Source organism: Astatotilapia calliptera, chromosome 15, assembly GCF_964374335.1.
Source record: "Astatotilapia calliptera chromosome 15, fAstCal68.1, whole genome shotgun sequence".
In the NCBI taxonomy this organism is placed as follows: Eukaryota; Metazoa; Chordata; class Actinopteri; order Cichliformes; family Cichlidae; genus Astatotilapia; species Astatotilapia calliptera.
In genome coordinates, this window is record NC_137436.1 from 29,735,193 (window position 1) to 29,756,402 (window position 21,210).

A 21,210-nucleotide genomic window follows, 5' to 3' on the forward strand; every position below is an offset into this window, starting at 1 on the left:
GCCGCCTGTGTGCTGTGCACTGTGGCAGGGCTCTTCTCTAACAGCAGCTCAGCGCAGAGGCCGCAGCAGCAGGGCTCCTCCTGCCGCCGCTGAATGGATTACCTACTTATTCACCTTCCCCGAGTGGCTCTGCGTGGACACCTCCTCGTCTCGGCGCCTTTCTGTGATTTCTATGCTCACCGGGACTGCGACTACTGATCATGCACTGATTTGCGAGCAGCTCTGACTTCGGAGTCGCCTCGCTGCTGCTGGTGCTGCTGGGTGGACGCACAGCTGATCAGCCGGAGAGGGGCTTTCTGCAACAAATTGTTGCAAACATTGTGAGGGGCGAAGTCATGGTGCCAGCACCGCCTCGGCTTTCTATGGCACTGTGAGAACTTTCTTTTCATACACCCCTTCCCCCTCTTTCTTCTTCCCCCTTGCCTCTCTTTTGTTTTAGATGTTTGGCTGCAGGATCGTGCTTCCTCGGGAAATTATCCACGTTTCCCTTTTCAATTATGTTCACGTTTGCTGCCTTCTGCTACATGCTGTCTCTGGTCCTCTGTGTGTCCCTGATTTTCTTCGCAATATGGCATGTAAGTACCTTACACTGGGTATCACTGGATGTATTATTTTTTTTTTTTTTGGGGGGGGGCTCTTCTTACTCGTTGTTGATGGCAAGGTGTGTGAGTGTATACTGAACTCGCAGGTGTACGTAACAGTGCTAGTTGGCTTTAGCTTTAGTTTACAATGTGAATTTAAAAATTTCCAGACTTTACACATCCCCAGCGACCCAGTTTCACACACACAGAAAGTGCCTGCATCCCTGTGCAGCATCCTCCAGATCAATTAAGCACACTTCCCTTCCAGATCAATTAGGGAATCTTGTAGAACGTTATCTCTCTCTCTTCTCATCTTCCTGCTCTCTTCATATCCTTTTAATCAAGCATCGGATCAGCTACACACCAGTGCCAATATGGCTGACTGCATTGTGATATTTGAATAATCTTATTAGTTGCTCCCTGAGCAACATGTAGGGCCTTGTATAAAGACAGATTTGGGTCAGGTCTTCCAGCCTTTTGCCCCGGGTCTGTCTTTTACATAGACCTGATGCACTTGGGGTGACTGATCCTCTGGCAATTCCAGCTAATAGTTGGTGTGTCTGTCTGTCAGACAATGACCCATGTGTCAGCAGAAATAAAGAGTCCTAGACAGTAAGGGTACAGACACACGTAGTAGCACAATTAAAACTAAGTGATCATGCTGAAAACACCTTTATGATTCCTCACAAATGAAGTGTACTCCCCCGTTTGAAGTAGATGTCATGGTGGCAGAAACAGGAGCCAAGTGAAACAAAGCAAATGTATGTGATGTAGGATGTCATGATATACATGCAAAAGAAAAAAAAAAGGGTTCTATCGCTTTTATAGAATGCTTTCATCAGAGATATTGTTTAAAGCAAAAACAGAATTGTGTGACATTTTAGGTATTTAAACAAAGTTTTTAAAGGATCATAATGGACAGAAATGTACTCTCGTATCCTTCCTACATAGTGCATTTCATACTGGGCGAGGTACCCAGGCTTTGCCTGAATATCCACCAGGTTACCAGCGAACCACTTAGATGTTGGCTTATGGTTGGACTGCAATTTGGCAGTTTTTACAGCACTTCAATTGTTCCACATTTTGTCATGTTACAAACGTATTTCAAAACTGGTTAAATATTTACATACATGTTATATTTAGGGGGCTTTAACAAGAATTTCAAGGAAACGTTATTACTTTTTCATAATGGGGTATTATGACATTATATCATTCAGCTGAAATTATAATTTAACTATGCCTTAGGAACACATGATCTCACTAAAGACAGAAAAGACTAACACCGATGTAGCAACCAGACCCCATAGTGTGTCAGTTAGTGAAATTCAGTTTCTTCCGGTGAAGTAAATAAGTTCATTTTCTTTCAGCTTTGAAGTAAACAACTAAAGCATCTACCAATGTCAGTTTTTTCTACCAATAGGTTATTGCTGAGTGACATTCAGTGCCCTCCATAATGCTTGGGTCAAAGACACAAGTTTTGTAGTTTTGCCTCTGTCCACAGCAACAGTGGACTGTAAATCAACTATCAATATGTGTTTGAAATGCAGGCTGTCAGTTTTGATTAAGCGGGTTTTACAACGTAATGCATGAACAGTTTCAGAGATGCAGCCATTTTTTTAATGAGCAGAACCCAAATTTCACAGGCTCAAAACTGATGAGAGGCTAATATAAACATAAAGATTAAATGTAAAGACTTTGATACTCAGATGAAAAAAAACTTGCTGTCAAAGTCTCCCTGAAGTCTAGAAACCACGGACGTCACCAAAATGTGATGTTTCTTCGTCTTTACATTGGAGGGTTACCTACACACCTGTCAGCTCCAGGGTGATGTGCAGCACACAAACTGCTTTATATGTGACTTCAAAGAACTAAGATATTTCTAGTTTTTCTTGTGTATAGATCGGGAGTGTCAAACATATGGCCCCAGCGGCAAGAATTGGCCCAATAAAGACACCAGTCCGGTTCACTTGATGGCTTTGGAAAATGTGAACTGTATTTTCACGAATTTTGTAACTTTTCTGAATGATTGAAAACCATAGTAATTAACTAATTGATAAAAAATAAATGACAGAAAAGTTCCTTCTTTTTTACCATCCAATACAGAAATTTCTGAAAAAGGTGAAAGATATAGATGTCTGATATACTAGACCATAGATGTCTTCATTTACTTCAGCATTTCTTTGTCTTGTAGAAAAACTGACATGTGATATTTGATATTGCATTTCATTTTACATTGAGACATTTCAGGGATGTGAGGGTTCTCAGTCATCCAGGTCATGGTAATCTAAGGAGCTTGGAAAGAAAAGCAACTGGACTTCTTTAAGTTTCTTGAAGATGTTTCTCCTCTCATCCGAGAAGCTTCTTCAGTTCTAAGACCAAATGGTGGAGAGTCCCGGGTATTTAAACCTAGTGGGAGTTGTCCCTTGGGAGGCCTCCAAAAGTTGATCCTGTTCATCCGGACGTAGCGTTTTGTGGGAGAAATGTTTCGTCACTCATCCAAGTGACTTCTTCAGTCTCAGGTGACTACAGGTTTCCCCAATCTTATAAACAGTACATTTTTGAGAATTTGCATAATTAAAATTAAAGAACTGACCTCCCAGTCCATTGTTCCTCCACTGGGCTGGTTTCAGTCATTATGCAAATGTACTGTTTATAAGATTGGGGAAAACTGCAGTCAGCTGAGACTGAAGAAGTCACTTGGGTGAGTGACGAAACGTTTCTCGCACAAAACGCTACGTCCAGATGAACGGAATCAACTTTTGGAGATTTACTTACCTGGATGATTGAGCATGCATCAAGACGTCCCTTGGGAGGGTTGTTGACTTCGGTAGTGGGCCTCAAACTATCATGTGACTTATTGAGATCACCTGATGCAAGATGTGAGTGGGCGTTAAGGCGTCTGGGAAGGGATCTCAAAACTGGATTATAGATGGTAGACAGTTGGAGTCGAAAGCCACCGCCTTTGTTCAAAGATGGTCGTTCACAGTGGACATAGATGGCTTCTTTCACTCCTCTTTCAAACCATCTCTGCCCAAAATGTGAACATTGGCATCCTCAAAAGAGTGACCTTTGTCCTTTAGATGCAGATGGTCAGCTGAGTCTTGTCCTGTCCAGGGGGCTCTTCTATGTTGTGCCATGCATTTATGAAGTTGCTGTTTGGTCTGTCCAATGTAGAGGTCTGAGAATTCCTACCTGCACTGTACAGCATACACTATGTTGTTAAGTTTGCGTTTGGTAGTTTTGTCTTTGGGATGAACCAGTTTTTGTCTGAGTGTGTGGCTGGGTCTGAAGTACACTGGGATCTTGTGCTTGGAGAGGACTCCTGATTTCTCTGACAAAGCTGCTACATAAGGGATGACAATATTGTTCTGTTTGTCTGTAGTTGGTGTCTGACCTTCTTTTCTGTGCATCTTTGCTGATTTCATGAAGGCCCAATTACGATGATCACATGTTCTTTTCTTAGAGCTTTCTTTACATGTGTGTTCCCTCTTTTTCCCTTCTGGCTTAGAGGGAACATTTTCTGCCCATTGTTGTAGGGTCCTGATTACTTCAAGTTTGTGTTCCAGAGGGTGGTGGGAGTCAAAGAGGAGATACTGGCCCGAGTGCGTGCAGGCTTCCTGTAAACTCCAGTGTTGAAGTTTCCATTCTCCTCAACAGTCCAAATATTCGCTGGTGAACTTTATGTTTCTATCCACTGAGTGTATGTGAGCAGTGAAGGCTTCTACTTCTTGGGTTTTGATATTGACCCAAGTGTCATCTTTAAAAGAGCCAAGAGCTTTACTTTCCACTTTCTTCATGTTCCTACAAGGCTGGCTACTATACGTGACCCTGGGGAGCCCATGGCACATCCATGTTTTTGCCTGCAGAAACCCTTATTATAAAGCTCTCTAAAGCTATATGCATATGCAACTGCAGAGCTGTCACTTTCTGCCACGCCACAAAAACACATCATTAGTACTTAGAAACATTAAAAAGGTCTACAGAGGGACACGATCCACAACACATCCTTCAGTGTGTTGCCTGCGATGTAAATTCTGCACCAGTGAAAAGAAAGATCACAATTCAACATTTGCGTTCAGCAATAATAATCCAGTCGAAGCCTGCCTTATTGTGCATTCTGCTTAAGGAGGCAGAAACAGTGTGGAGATGCCTCCTCCAATAATTCCCCATTCACATTGCCATACAGACTTGCAGGATAATAAGCTGGGGCTCCATACTGTGAGGAAACATAATTAGGAAAAGGCTGTGCAGTGTGGGGAGTTGCTGAGCCAAAGCTGCATGTTAACACCAGCCACCTGCCAAAATGCTAGGGAAATTTGGCTCAAACTCTTCCTTCACTTCTATCAATCATTTTGGCAGGTGGCCATCTCTCAGTCTGTCTTTGTTTTTCAAGTTCTCATCTGGTTTCAAAGACAAAAGAGAAAAAAAATACTGAACCCTGGTGCCACAGTTGCTGCTTGGCCAAAAGGTTAGTTTTTAAAGCCCCGAGCAGCAGTGCATTGTTAAAAAGAGCAAGCATGCTGAGTCAAACTACCCAGGGTCAAATCAGGCTATAAATAAAACAAGCTAGTGTAAATGAACAGATAAAGACAGAGGCTGTGAAGCAGCCCATACATAAAGTACAATGAAAAGGGAAATAAAATAAGAAGTGAAACACTACAGACTCTGTCAACAGATAACACAAGTGATACACAGCAAATCCTGCATGTCCAAATTAAATCTGATATCTCGAAAACTTTGGACGCTAGACTGCTAACAAACTGACAAACAAACCCCTCCCATGGGGGGGGGGGGGGGGTGTAACTGTAATGCAAATCGTGTCGGGTTCGTAGCCGAGAACTAGCTTTACTGTGTTGTCTGGGTCAACTTTGCTAGTGAGAGACAAAGAGGCTCCAATGGAACTTATTGTTTTGGAGGAAAACACGAAAAAAGTGTACAGTCGACTCTTAATAGCCTACAACTGGGCTCCTCAGGCACTCTTTTAGGCTGCAGTGGTTATTATTATATCCTACAACTGGGCTCCTGCAATGTCCCATTGCAGTTATCTACTTTCTTTGATGCTATTTTGCACCTATTCTCCAGCCAGTAGTACTTTTGTGTCTTTGGCAGTTGTTTTCTCATCTTTAACGGAGTATTTACCCTTTTTTTTTTCACCTCCTCTATGTTACATGTCTTTCTCATTGTTGGACTGAGATGAAGAAATGTTAAATGTTACCATACATGTCCTATGGCCTCCTTAAAGAAGTGCTAAAGTTAAGCTGTTAACCAAGAGGTGATGAGTTTTATCCCACATGTGGGAGCTTTGATTTGCTTTTGTTCAGTTTAGTTTCATTTTGCTTGATGTTGTAAGTGTAAAAGCATGTTACCTGATCAGTCACAGTTTTTCAATGTATTTCAAGCTGGATCCTCAGTTTGGATGTTTCTTTTCTTAAACTTTGAGCTACCTTGCATGTGTTGACGCTCACACAGGTTTAATTATGTAATTTTAGTTAAATGTAATTATTAATTAAATACAATCATTCCCACAATTTTTTACTCCTGTTTGAAGGCTATGGCACATTTAATAAGAGTCAGAAACACACACTCAAAAAAATGCATTTGTCTATTTGGAATAACATATTTTTCTACTGATAATAAGTAGATTCCATTATTCTTGTTGCTGTGGGGCATAATGACATTTAGAACTGCTCACATCAAACCGCAATCAAACTGTTTCTCACATAAAATGTAACTCCACAGTTACCTATGGGAGCACTCACTGAAGTGATTATGAAGCCATTTTAATTAAAATACAAGGTGAACTGCAAGCTCCACTCTGCTTGAGCGACTCTCCTCCCATGTAACAGCAGCCCCTAATGAGTCATTAAAGCCTGAAACAGGCCAGGCGCTCCCTTGGTGCACCTTTGATAGATGGGAAAGCCCTGTGGTGCAGATATGATGGAGAGGTTACCCGGCAGTATTGCAAAGGTTGGAATGTCAAACTAACATCATTTTCCCCTCTCACTTAGGGTTTCTACTAAATTACAGCAGTTTAGTTTGTGTGTGTAGCTGTCGAAGCACCAGGGACCCACCAGAGGCTCATAGTTTACTGTTTGCAGTAATTTCATTCATTTTGTCAACACTTTTTTGACAGAAGTACCCTTTATAACAATTTAACTGTAGTTGTATGGTAGCATAATTAGTGGAAAAATTAAAATGTTAGTAGGCATGATCATCAGTAATAAAAACATACTTCAGGATGTCAAGTAGAAGGGGAGAGTAGATACACATAATCAGTTTTCCATGACCTGGCATGGCCTGTAAATTTGTTGACTAGCTTTCCCTTAATGTAAGAGGCACAACAAAAATATATGTTGCAACTCTGTAAAACATCTATAAAATAATTGGGGGTTTTTTATTATACACTTCGTTGATAAAAAATAGAGGCCCTATTAGATTTAAAATTAAGTATAAGCACAAAAATGGCCTCCATGTTTTAAGCTGTTTTCAGTCTAGTGCCAGCTAAAGCTAACCCCGTTCTGGTTAAGTAAGTATGTAACATTGATTTATAAAGCACAGTTAAACACAGCTTTCATTGTCCAAGTGCTGTAGAATGTTTACATATTTACACACAGTTATGTAAATACATTTAAAAAGTAATAAGTATAAGTAGAGAATACAGAATTAAGACATAATGACAAAACCAGAGGACAGCAGAGGATAAACAGAGCTACAGATATAACGATAAAGAGAGATTGGTGGGCTGGAAAGGCCAGAGAGTAAAGGCAAGCATTGAGCCTAGACTAAAAGCAGAGGTCTCTGGTGGTCCAATAGCAGCACATGCTTATGTCAAGTCGTAGCTAATTCTGCACCCACGGAGCAGCGACTGCAAAGGCTCTGACACAATTTTGTTTGAAAATGTAAGAGATTTTTGCAAGTGGATCTGAGAGACCTGAGCACTACAGTACGACGAAGTTTAGAGCAGCCAGCCTTTCTTTGTGTTATCTGGCTCAACAAAACCTGAAACCCAGATGGAGAGAACCGATATCACTATGGTGGTTATCAACTTTCTCTGATAAGCCAGGCTTTCTGCTCCAGACTCTGTGTACGCACATAAACATAGAGGGGTTTCACAAGTCATATAATTCTTCTTCTTGAATAAAGCTTACTCTAGTCAGAGGCGTTCAATTCAATTCAATTCAATTCATTTATATAGCGCCGAATCACAACAAAAGTCGCCTCAAGGCGCTTCATAGATACAGAGAAAAAACCAACAATCATATGACCCCCTATGAGCAAGCACTTTGGCAACAGTGGGAAGGAAAAAATCCCTTTTAACAGGAAGAAACCTCCGGCAGAACCAGGCTCAGGGAGGGGCAGCCATCTGCTGCGACCGGTTGGGGTGAGAGAAGGAAGACAGGATAAAAGACATGCTGTGGAAGAGAGAGGTTAATAACAGATAAGATTCAATGCAGAGAGGTCTATTAATACATAGTGAATGAGAAAGGTGACTGGAAAGGAAAAACTCAATGCATCATGGGAATCCCCGGCAGCCTACGTCTATTGCAGCATAACTAAGGGAGGATTCAGGGTCACCTGGTCCAGCCCTAACTATATGCTTTAGCAAAAAGGAAAGTTTTAAGCCTAATATTGAAAGTAGAGATAGTGTCTGTCTCCCGAATCCAAACTGGAAGCTAGTTCTACAGAAGAGGGGCCTGAAAACTGAAGGCTCTCCCTCCCATTCTACTTTTAAATACTCTAGGAACAACAAGTAGGCCTGCAGAGCGAGAGCAAAGTGCTCTAATAGGGTGATACAGTACTACAAGGTCATTAAGATAAGAGGGGACTGATTATTTAAGACAGTGTATGTGAGGAGCAGGATTTTGAATTCAATTCTGGATTTAACAGGAAGCCAGTGAAGGGAAGCCAAAACAGGAGAAATATGCTCTCTCTTTCTAGTCCCTGTCAGTACTCTTGCTGCAGCATTTTGGATTAGCTGAAGGCTTTTCAGTGAGTTTTTTGGACATCCTGATAATAATGAATTACAGTAGTCCAGCCTGGAAGTAATAAATGCATGAACTAGTTTTTCAGCGTCACTCTGAGACAGGATATTTCTAATTTTAGAGATGTTGCGCAAATGGAAGAACGCAGTCTTACATATTTGTTTAATATGTGCGTTGAAGGACATATCCTGGTCAAAAATGACTCCAAGGTTCCTCACAGTGTTACTGGAGGCCAAGGTAATGCCATCCAGAGTAAGAATCTGGTTAGATACCATATTTCTAAGCTTTTCAGGGCCGAGTACAATAACCTCAGTTTTATCTGAATTAAGAAGCAGAAAGTTAGCGGCCATCCAGCTCTTTGTCTTTAAGACATTCCTGCAGTTTAACTAATTTGTGTGTGTTATCTGGCTTCATGGATAGATAGAGCTGGGTGTCATCTGCATAGCAGTGAAAATGTATGCTATGTCTTCTAATGATGTTGCCTTGGGGAAGCATGTATAATGTAAACAGAATTGGTCCTAGCACTGAACCCTGTGGAACTCCATAATTAACCTCAGTGTGTGAAGAGGACTCTCCATTTACATGCACAAATTGGAGTCTATTAGATAGATATGATACAAACCACTGCAGTGCAGTACCTGTAATACCTACAGCATGTTCTAATCTCTCTAATAGGATATTATGGTCAACAGTATTGAATGCTGCACTAAGGTGTAGCAGGACATGCACAGAGATGAGTCCACTGTCAGAGGCCATAAGAAGATCATTTGTAACCTTCACTAAAGCTGTTTCTGTGCTGTGATGAGCTCTGAAACCTGACTGAAACTCTTCAAATAAGCCATTCATCTGCAGATGATCAGTTAGCTGTTTGACAACTACTCTTTCAAGGATTCTTGATATGAAAGGAAGGTTGGAGATTGGCCTATAATTAGCTAAGACTGCTGGGTCTAGAGATGGCTTTTTGAGTAAAGGTTTAACTACAGCCAGCTTGAAGGCCTGTGGTACATACAGTGGGGCAAAAAAGTATTTAGTCAGCCACCGATTGTGCAAGTTCCCCCACCTAAAATGATGACAGAGGTCAGTAATTTGCACTTCAACTGTGAGAGACAGAATGTGAAAAAAAAAATCCATGAATCCACATGGTAGGATTTGTAAAGAATTTATTCGTAAATCAGGGTGGAAAATAAGTATTTGGTCAATAACAAAAATACAACTCAATACTTTGTAACATAACCTTTGTTGGCAATAACAGAGGTCAAACGTTTACTATAGGTCTTTACCAGGTTTGCACACACAGTAGCTGGTATTTTGGCCCATTCCTCCATGCAGATCTTCTCGAGAGCAATGATGTTTTGGGGCTGTCGCCGAGCAACACGGACTTTCAACTCCCGCCACAGATTTTCTATGGGGTTGAGGTCTGGAGACTGGCTAGGCCTCTCCAGGACTTTCAAATGCTTCTTACGGAGCCACTCCTTTGTTGCCCGGGCGGTGTGTTTTGGATCATTGTCATGTTGGAAGACCCAGCCTCGTTTCATCTTCAAAGTTCTCACTGATGGAAGGAGGTTTTGGCTCAAAATCTCACGATACATGGCCCCATTCATTCTGTCCTTAACACGGATCAGTCGTCCTGTCCCCTTGGCAGAAAAACAGCCCCATAGCATGATGTTTCCACCCCCATGCTTCACAGTAGGTATGGTGTTCTTGGGATGCAACTCAGTATTCTTCTTCCTCCAAACACGACGAGTTGAGTTTATACCAAAAAGTTCTACTTTGGTTTCATCTGACCACATGACATTCTCCCAATCCTCTGCTGTATCATCCATGTGCTCTCTGGCAAACTTCAGACGGGCCTGGACATGCACTGGCTTCAGCAGCGGAACACGTCTGGCACTGCGGGATTTGATTCCCTGCCGTTGTAGTGTGTTACTGATGGTGACCTTTGTTACTTTGGTCCCAGCTCTCTGCAGGTCATTCACCAGGTCCCCCCGTGTGGTTCTGGGATCTTTGCTCACCGTTCTCATGATCATTTTGACCCCACGGGATGAGATCTTGCGTGGAGCCCCAGATCGAGGGAGATTATCAGTGGTCTTGTATGTCTTCCATTTTCTGATGATTGCTCCCACAGTTGATTTTTTTCACACCAAGCTGCTTGCCTATTGTAGATTCACTCTTCCCAGTCTGGTGCAGGTCTACAATACTTTTCCTGGTGTCCTTCGAAAGCTCTTTGGTCTTGGCCATGGCGGAGTTTGGAGTCTGACTGTTTGCGGCTGTGGACAGGTGTCTTTTATACAGATGAGTTCAAACAGGTGCCATTCATACAGGTAACGAGTGGGGGACAGAAAAGCTTCTTACAGAAGACGTTACAGGTCTGTGAGAGCCAGAGATTTTCCTTGTTTGAGGTGACCAAATACTTATTTTCCACCCTAATTTACGAATAAATTCTTTACAAATCCTACCATGTGAATTCATCGATTTTTTTTTTTTTTTTTTTTTTTTTTTTTTTTTTTTTTTCACATTCTGTCTCTCACAGTTGAAGTGTACCTCTGGTGCAAATTACTGACCTCTGTCATCATTTTAAGTGGGGGAACTTGCACAATCGGTGGCTGACTAAATACTTTTTTGCCCCACTGTAACCGATTATTAGAGATAGGTTGATCATATTTAAGATCGAAGAATTAATTAATGGCAGGACTTCTTTGAGCAGTTTTGTAGGAATGGGTTCTAAAAGACACGATGGTTTGGAGGAAGTAATTATTGAAGTTCACTCAGAAAGATCAATTGGAGAAAAAGAGTCTAACTTAACATCAATGGTACTAAGAGTAGCTGTAGATAATATTACATCTGTGGGATGATTATTGGTAATTTTTCTCTAATGATAAAAATTTTATTTGTGAAGAAGTTCATGAAGTCATTACTAGTTAACATTAAAGGGATGGTTGGCTCAAAACAGCTCTGACTTTTTGTCAGCCTGGCTACAGTGCTGAAGAGAAACCTGGGGTTGTTCTTATTTTCTTCAATCAGTGATGAATAGTAAGATGTTCTGGCTTTGCAGAGGGCTTTCTTATAAAGCAGCAAACTATTTCTCCAGGCTAAATGATGATCCTCTAAATTTGTGACACGCCATTTCCTCTCCACATTACGAGTCATCTGCTTTAGGGTACGTGTTTGAGAATTATACCACGGAGTCAGGTACTTCTGATTAGAGACCTTAGTTTTCACCGGAGCTTCAGTATCCAGAGTCGTACGTAGTGAGGAGGTGAAATTATTAACAAGATAATCGACCTCTGTTGGGGTAGCGTTCAGGTAGCTGCTCTGCTCTGTGTTGGTACAGGGCGTTGTCAGAGAATGATTATGATGATTCTAAATTGATAAAGAACACAAAAAAAGACAGTTGCAAAAAGAAAGATTCATGCTGCACAATATTCCTGGTAATTTAGGGTAATCCAACAAACAGTTTGTTTCATTTAGCATTTTTACTAAGGTAGAGCTTAATAATTTGCACATACAAAACATATTCCCCCAGCAGAGAATTAAAACATGCTGTAAAAAAAAAATCAAAAAAAATCAATGAAAACAACGGGTTTCCAGATTATTTTAAATCGAGACTTGGAACATAACCTGCTCCAGCTAGGTACAGTGTTTTTGTATATAGTAAATAGTATATACTATGATTGCTCCATTCCTTGCTTTATTTCTTTTTTTTCTTTTCTAAGTTGCTTTGTCTTTATCTTGTAAAAAGAGTAACTTGACCTGGAAAGCTCTGTACAAGAATTCCAATGTGCATAGACTGTTGGTCCTGTGCGTAAATGGCAAATAAAAAAATCTTGAATCTTACTGTATGTGTTTGGCTAATTTAAAAGCAAGCTCGACATAGCTCGCCAAGCCATTAATCTTACTTCATAGTACACACCCCTGGGAGCTGAATGTAAACATAGAACACAGCTAATATAAGAACTTTAAAAACAAGCAGTAAAATCTTTACTGGTCTTAACCATCCAAATGTTTTTTTTCTGAACATAGGCTACTACCTTTTTTTTCCTGTTATAAATTTGAGTAAATGTCCCTATTGCCAGTCTTGGCACACAGTGCCGGCAATAAGTCGGACTCGTGATGGGCTCCGCCAGGGCTGCCCTTTGTCTCCGGTTCTGTTCATAATTTTTATGGACAGGATTTCTAGGCGCAGCCAAGTGGCGGAGGGCTTTCGCTTTGGTGGCCTCAGAATCTCATCTCTGATTTTTGCAGATGATTTGGTTCTGTTGGCTTCATCGGGTGAGGGCCTCCAGCTCGCACTGGAGCGGTTCGCAGCCGAGTGTGAAGCAGTGGGAATGAGGATCAGCACCTCCAAATCTGAGGCCATGGTTCTCAGCCGGAAAAGGGTGGAGTGCCCACTCCGGGTCGGGGATGAGTTCCTGCCCCAAGTGGAGGAGTTCAAGTATCTCAGGGTCTTGTTCGCGAGTGATGGGAGAAGGGAGCCGGAGATCGACAGACGGATTGGGGCTGCAGCTGCAGTAATGCGGACGCTGCACCGGTCCGTCGTGGTGAAGAGGGAGCTGAGTGTAAAAGCGAAGCTCTCAATTTACCGGTCGATCTACGTCCCTACCCTCACCTATGGCCACGAGCTGTGGGTAGTGACCGAAAGAACGAGATCGCGGATACAAGCGGCAGAAATGAGCTTCCTCCGAAGGGTGGCTGGCCTCTCCCTTAGAGATAGGGTGAGAAGTTCGGCCATCCGGGAGGGGCTCAGAGTAGAGCAGCTGCTGCTCCACATCGAAAGGAGCCAGCTGAGGTGGTTCGGGCATCTGACAAGGATGCCCCCTGGGCGCCTCCTGGGTGAGGTGTTCCAGGCATGTCCCACCGGGAGGAGGCCCCGGGGCAGACCCAGGACACGCTGGAGAGATTATATCTCTTGGCTGGCCTGGGAACCCCTTGGTATTCCCCCGGATAAGCTGGAGGAGGTGGCTGGGGAGAGGGAGGTCTGGGCCTCTTTGCTTAGGCTGCTGCCCCCGCGACCCGGCCCCGGACAAAGCGGATGAAAATGGATGGATGGATGGAATTTGAGTAAATTATAAATCTTGTCCCACTGAAAGAAATGAGAGTGATCTGTAATTTTCAGCATAGGTTCACTTCCACTGTGAGACACAGAATGTAAAGTGTAAAATGTAAAGAAGTCCAGGATATCGCATTGTAATTTATTTGTATATTGGTGCAGAAAATAAGTATTTGGTCAATAACAAAAGTTCACCTCAATGCTTTGTAATGTAACCTTGGTTGGCAATGACAGAGGTCAGATGTTTCCTGTAGGTCTTTGCCAGGTTTGAACACATTGTAGCTGGTATTTTGGCCCATTCTTCCATGCAGATCTGCTCAAGAGCTGATGTTTTGGGGCTGTCGGACTTTCAACTCCCTCCACAGATTCTCTGTTGGATTGAGGTCTGGCTAGGCCACTCTAGAACCTTGAAATGCTCTTTACGTAGCCACTCTTTCGTTGGCCAGGTGGTGTGTTTGGGATCATTGTCATGCTGGAAGATCCAGCAACATTTCATCTTCAATGCTCTCACTGATGGAAGGAGGTTTTTGCCCAAAATCTCACGATACATGGCCCCACTCATCCTTTCCTTAATATGGATCAGTTGTCCTGTCCCCTTTGCAGAAAAGCAGCCCCAAAACATGTTTCCACTTCCATGCTTCACAGTGAGTATGATGTTCTTGGGCTGCAACTCAGCATTCTTCCCCCTCCAAACATGGTGAGTGACGTTTATACCAAAGACTTTGACTATTTTGGTCTCATCTGACAATCCTCCTCTGAATCATCCAGTTGGTCTCTGGCAAACTTTAGATGGGCCAGGACATGTACTGGCTTAAGCAGGGGGACGTTTCGAGTGCTGCAGGATTTAAATCCATGACCATGTAGTGTGTTACTAATAGTAAAATTGTTACTGTGGTCTCAGCTCTCTTTAGGTCACTGGCCAGTTCCGCCCGTGTAGTTCTGGGCTGTTTCCTCACCGTTCTCAAGATCATTTGTACCCCACGAGGTGACATCTTGCATGGAGCCCCAGGTCAAGGGAGATTTTCTGTGGTTTTGTATTTATTCCATTTTCTCATAATTGCTTGCCTATAGGAGATTGTACACAAGACTGAGATGATCCAATCTTGCCCATGGTGTCCTTAGACTGCTCTCTGGTCTTGGCCATGGCGGAGTTTGGAGTCTGACTGTCTGAAGGTGTGGACAGGTGTATTTTATACAGATGATGAGTTCATACAGATGTCATTAATACAGGTAACGAGTGGAAGATAGAGCTTCCTAAAGAAGTAGTAACAGTTCTGTGAGGGCCAGAATTCTTGCTTGTAGGCGCTAAATACTTATTTTCTGCACCATTCTACAAATAAATTCTTTAAAATCTTGGATTTCTTTTTTTACATTCTGTCTCTCACAGTTGAAGTGAACCTAGACTAAAAATTACAGACCTCTCATCTTTTTCAGTGGGACAACTTGCACAATCAGTGGCTACCAAATACTTTTTTGCCCCACTGGGTGATTCCAAAGCAAACCATGATGAAGCTGACTGTCATAGACTTAACGCTGCACAGTTGAATATTTAAGGGTGTCCTCCTGTAGGTCAACGCACCCCTGGCAGTGATGGAGGAATGTGTTTATTTCTATAACCCATTATACTTTTCACACTTAGCCTTCTGATAGCTATCCATTTTTTTTTTTTAAACTGCCTCACACAAAGAGAATACTTGTTGAAGAAAAAGGTGACACTACACATCAGAGTTTCATGCACACTTCAGGATGGATTTGGAGGGGAGCAGATCAGCTAACAGTGCGCTTTTACCGCTGCACTGGATTACACTGAGATTTTGACAAGTACAGGGCATTCACAGGTTTAACAGGTGTTGCGTGAATAATTGTTCACACTGAAGAGCCACAATACACCCTCATCTGTGACTGTCCCTATGGTGTTCAACTGATGGAGCAAAACAATTAGCTTTTGGGGGAAGCTGCAGGAAGGAGAGAGTAGCTAATGGTGTTGGACAGAGTAGAAATGAAATGCACCGAGAAGAGAGGGTTTGTTTTACTTTCTCTGGATTAAATTGTGGGAAATTAGATTTTCAAGTGACAGGTTTATCTGTAGACACAGATGTTTTAATGTAGAGGGAAAAAAAGTGGAAATGATATCTGGCCAACTTTGGTTCTCCATGAAGCCCAAGCTTGTTCTACTGATCTGTAATACCCCTTGTCACGTGGCCGGGTGGCCGGTACTGAACAGGACTCAGGTGCAGAAACCCAGAGCGGAGACAGCAGATGATGCAACAATTTATTAGGTTTAAGTGCAAGAGAAAAACGTGGCAAAGACAAAAAACAGCGAGACGTGGAGTCTTGGTGCGGCGTGGCCTGGGGAACGTGGCTATGGCGAGGGAATGAGGCCTGAGATGCGGAACGGAGCTGAGTGGGGAACAGTCACACTGAAGGAAGAGGATATAGGAGTTAGGTAGGTAGTGAAGGCAGCTCTGCAGTGGCCAGTTGTAAGAGCAGCAATTCTTACTTGCAGTTAGGGACCTGGAGTGTTGAGAGGGGGGTGATGAAGATCCAGGGGAGGCTGAGTGGCGTGGAAAAGCTGGCCTGAGATCCGGGGCTTCAGATGGAGTGTGATGGCAGGAGGGCAGGCAGGTGAGGCACAGAGAGATTTCCAGAATGATTACTAGGTATCCTGAGTCCAGAGGTGGAGTGTGAGCCAAGGTGGATACAGCAACTGTAGCACAAGAGAGTCGTGTTAACAGGATGAATCACAGCAAGAACTTAACGTATACGGCCTGTTACCAACATGTGTTGATGACGAACTGGCAGTGAATGAACATCAACGTGTGGTTTAAATCCCTCTGGCTTGATTATTTTATTTATTTATTTTTTTTAATTTTTTTCTTTTATGTAAAGCACTTTGGTATGCCTAGGCTTTTAATGTGCTCTATAAATAAAGGTTGTTGTTGTTGTTGATTGCCTGCAATAGGCTCCAGGTGTGCAGGAGCTGGAGTTGGCCCTGCCCAGGGGCGGATCCCAGGTCAGTTCAGGAGCCTTATGGAAATTCCAGCCACCCACCGCAGACCATGACACCCCTGACATGTACGTCACACGTTTGCTGGAGGATGCATTGGTAAAATCTTTTGAGGAAAGGGCCATAACACCACCGGAAGATTAATGGAAGGGGGATGAGGCAAAGTCTAATGAAGGATATAGGATATATAATGAAATACACAATGAAGGACTGACAAAGAAGATGAGGCCAGTCAAACACAAAAGCCCAATTCAGCTGCTGGTCAGGTGACTGGGGCAAAATTAATCTAAGACATGAAAAGAAAGGAAAATGGCAGATGCAAAGCAGTGAGCAGGTAGCAATGCAGATCAAAAGGAAACAAGGTTAATAAAATGAAAGTTCTTTGTTGAAAAGATTGAGTGTCCTATAGTGAGGGGGTGGGGGAGAGGGCTATCAAGCTCTACTAGAAGACAAGTGTGACAGCACTGGAGACAAAATGCAGAAATAGATCATTATTTCCCTCTTGAGACAAAATAGACAAATTCAGCCACAGTAAGTAAAGCGTTTTGTTATACGGCTGACACTTGACATTCACATTAACTTCCAATAGATAAGTTGTCTTAATCAGAAGCACGCTCTTTTGGCTGTTCCGCTCTTGTCAAGCGGTTCCCACAGCAAATACTTGGATAGTTTTTTTGTTTGTCATCATATTTGACTCTGTAATGGCTTACGAAGGTGTGAAATGGTGAATTGTAGTATTAACAAAGACGTAAACTTGCAAACTCCGAACAATGAACAATTTGTCACATTTGCATTAGATCATGCAAATTTGACTTACCTGCTTGAGGGCCGGTGTCCCTGCAGGTTTTAAACGTGTTCTTGAACCAACACAGCTGATTTAAATGGCTAAATTAGCTCCTCAACATGTCCTGAAGTTCTCCAGAGGCCTGGTAACAAACTAATCATGTGATTCAGGTGTGTTGCCACTACAGTATTTAGAAGATGTACTGCAAGATGTGCGTTTTATTGTGCACAAAGGTTTGGGAAGAGAATATTCGACTACAAATTGCCCTACAATTAGTCAAAAAAAAAATGGCATGTCGTATTTTGCACCTAATATGATTGTATTGCATTGAGTGGAAGAGATGTTAGCAGAACAAGTTTTGCATAGATGGATGGCTTAAAGCTGTGACTGCAGTGCCAAACCTGACAAAAAAAGTCAACAGTAATTTCGGATAATCCTAAAAGCTGGCAATAACTTACCACAGTGGACATTACTAATACAAATTAAAATGCAGAGAACCTGGAACACAACAATTAAAAAGTTAGTTAATATCACCTGTTACGTTCCCCTGAGGGGTCTAGGCGGTGAGGGGGAAGTAACAAAAAGTGTCCAGGTCAGAAAAAGGAGTCAAGCATAAAGGTTAAATTACAGAGTTTCTATTAATACTAACTAAAAGAGACGGACAAGCCACTATTACCGTTTAAAGAAACAAACAAAACTCAAGCATTAGTCAATAAAGTACAAAGTAAGCCAAAAAGAGTGCAGCTCTCTAGCTGAAAACCACAGTAATGGCACTCTTGTACAGAGCTCACCTGTCCCTGGGCTTAAATACTTTTAATTACTGACGAGAGTCAGCTGCACAAAAGACAAAAGGTGGCAGCTAAGGCAGGAGAGATGGTCGAACACGCCCACACAGACAACTTCAGGAGGCGGCCCTGCTAGGGCCGTAACACACCCATAATTATGACTTATAGAGCTTGCATAAATATATTGTAAAAAGACTGGTTCTTGAATTAGCACTTTTCTACTCTGAGCACTTTATACAACTTGTTACACTCCAGTGGATGTATCAGGGAGCAACATGGGGTTAGTATCTTGTCCAAGGATATTTGGCATGCAGACTGGAGCAGACGGGGATTGAACCACCAACCTTCCGATTAGGCGGTGCCCTCCTCTCTTACGCTACAACCACCCTTCAAACTGTTCATGGTCTTTTTATGAACTGATTCAGATGCAGATTACATTACAGGTTACTGTTTTATTACATATTATATTTTGAACATTGTGAAAACATCTTAAAATTTGCCTCAATTTGGAAGCTATTGGCATTCACTATGACCTTTCTCAACTGCTGAGCTCATCATCCAAATGATTACAGGTTGTGTACATTTCACTTAGAGTTTAGCACAGGCTCCAGTAAATTGGACAAATGAGGATTTTTTTCATGTTTAATGTGCCTTGGCACAACATCACACTGAAAAACTGCATAGGATGATACCATTGATTGTAATCTTAATGAAGCAAACAGTCAGCATGGTTTTCAGGCATCAGGAACCTAAGGCTAATAGAGGTTGTGTTCAGTATATAGCTGGGCTGCTCAGAATCGATCTGTCTGTTCATTAACCCCTGCTGGCTCCTCATCCATCATCCTGACTCCACTGTGTCTGTTGTTCCACTACACAGTGCCTGCTTTGGAGGATTTCAGGGGTGATCCTCGCCCTGCCTCCTTTTTCATTCCATGTCCTTTCTTTTTGGTTTTATTGGCACTTCTCTATTTAAAAAAATTTAGGTAGTCGGTAGTGTGAGGTTTTAAAAGTGTGCAATTTTAACAGTAGACTTTCTTCTTTCATTGTTTTTCTTTGTTACTCATTTGCTGTGTCAGTGATGATGTTACAGGAGCCTGGTGGCAATTTCACACAACCCACAGTACACGTCCCATGACATTATGAAAGTCTTATATGTAGTCTTGATTAGCGATGATCAGGTTTCCACAGTTTTTTGACTGTTTCCTTAAACGATCCTCTGGAGAGACTGCTTTAAACATCAAAGGAATCATCATCTCTTTGTGGGTATGTTTAGTTTGTGAATATTTCTCTGGGCAAAGTGATCACAGTTGACAAGGTAAAGTCTCTGAGGGCTTGTTGACTTGTACTGATTTTTCTTTCATGAAAAAGGAAAAAAAATCACTGCTGTGCATACTGTAATGTGTAACAGGTATTTAATTTCTTAATGGGTTTATTTTTAAAACTCAGCTCACTTATTCTTCAGATCACAGGGTTGCACAGCAAGTATGTTTTTGGAGGGGACTACCAAATGGAGCCTTACTGCTGACAAGTTGTAACTGGTACTCATAATTTTCATGTTATATTTCCACTGAATTAAAAAAAGAATTAACAGGTACATACAGTGGGGCAAAAAAGTATTTAGTCAGCCACCGATTGTGCAAGTTCCCCCACCTAAAATGATAACAGAGGTCAGTAATTTGCACCAGAGGTACACTTCAACTGTGAGAGACAGAATGTGAAAAAAAAATCCACGAATCCACATGGTAGGATTTGTAAAGAATTTATTCGTAAATCAGGGTGGAAAATAAGTATTTGGTCAATAACAAAAATACAACTCAATACTTTGTAACATAACCTTTGTTGGCAATAACAGAGGTCAAACGTTTACTATAGGTCTTTACCAGGTTTGCACACACAGTAGCTGGTATTTTGGCCCATTCCTCCATGCAGATCTTCTCGAGAGCAGTGATGTTTTGGGGCTGTCGCCGAGCAACACGGACTTTCAACTCCCGCCACAGATTTTCTATGGGGTTGAGGTCTGGAGACTGGCTAGGCCACTCCAGGACTTTCAAATGCTTCTTACAGAGCCACTCCTTTGTTGCCCGGGCGGTGTGTTTTGGATCATTGTCATGTTGGATGACCCAGCCTCGTTTCATCTTCAAAGTTCTCACTGATGGAAGGAGGTTTTGGCTCAAAATCTCACGATACATGGCCCCATTCATTCTGTCCTTAACACGGATCAGTCGTCTTGTCCCCTTGGCAGAAAAACAGCCCCATAGCATGATGTTTCCACCCCCATGCTTCACAGTAGGTATGGTGTTCTTGGGATGCAACTCAGTATTCTTCTTCCTCCAAACACGACGAGTTGAGTTTATACCAAAAAGTTCTACGTTGGTTTCATCTGACCACATGACATTCTCCCAATCCTCTGCTGTATCATCCATGTGCTCTCTGGCAAACTTCAGACGGGCCTGGACATGCACTGGCTTCAGCAGCGGTACACGTCTGGCACTGCGGGATTTGATTCCCTGCCGTTGTAGTGTGTTACTGATGGTGACCTTTGTTACTTTGGTCCCAGCTCTCTGCAGGTCATTCACCAGGTCCCCCCGTGTGGTTCTGGGATCTTTGCTCACCGTTCTCATGATCATTTTGACCCCACGGGATGAGATCTTGCGTGGAGCCCCAAGCTCTTTGGCCTTGGCCATGGCGGAATTTGGAGTCTGACTGTTTGAGGCTGTGGACAGGTGTCTTTTATACAGATGATGAGTTCAAACAGGTGCCATTCATACAGGTGGGGGACAGAAAAGCTTCTTACAGAAGACGTTACAGGTCTGTGAGAGCCAGAGATTTTCCTTGTTTGAGGTGACCAAATACTTATTTTCCACCCTGATTTACGAATAAATTCTTTACAAATCCTACCATGTGAATTCATGGATTTTTTTTTCACATTCTGTCTCTCACAGTTGAAGTGTACCTCTGGTGCAAATTACTGACCTCTGTCATCATTTTAAGTGGGGGAACTTGCACAATCGGTGGCTGACTAAA

General features: G+C 42.4%; 1 protein-coding gene and 1 long non-coding RNA gene across 8 annotated transcripts in view; one reads left to right on the forward strand and one right to left on the reverse strand.

Moving 5' to 3' along the window:
• The window catches only part of cnih3 (cornichon family AMPA receptor auxiliary protein 3), a 133,144-nt gene continuing 111,934 nt past the window's right edge, over positions 1 to 21,210 (forward strand). For 6 of the 7 annotated variants that reach the window (XM_026194025.2, XM_080289845.1, XM_080289847.1 and 3 more), the window contains exon 1: positions 7 to 575. In XM_026194025.2, the coding sequence (XP_026049810.1) occupies positions 498 to 575 (78 nt within the window). In that variant the 5' untranslated portion in view covers positions 7 to 497. Of the gene's footprint in view, positions 576 to 21,210 lie in introns of all 7 variants that reach the window. The other variant, XM_080289849.1, reaches the window with a different exon arrangement.
• Positions 15,869 to 16,410, reverse strand: LOC113037209 (uncharacterized). The gene is made up of 2 exons (XR_003274602.2): positions 16,111 to 16,410; positions 15,869 to 16,030 (listed from the first exon to the last, which is right to left on the reverse strand). It is a non-coding gene; the product is annotated as an uncharacterized LOC113037209 (long non-coding RNA).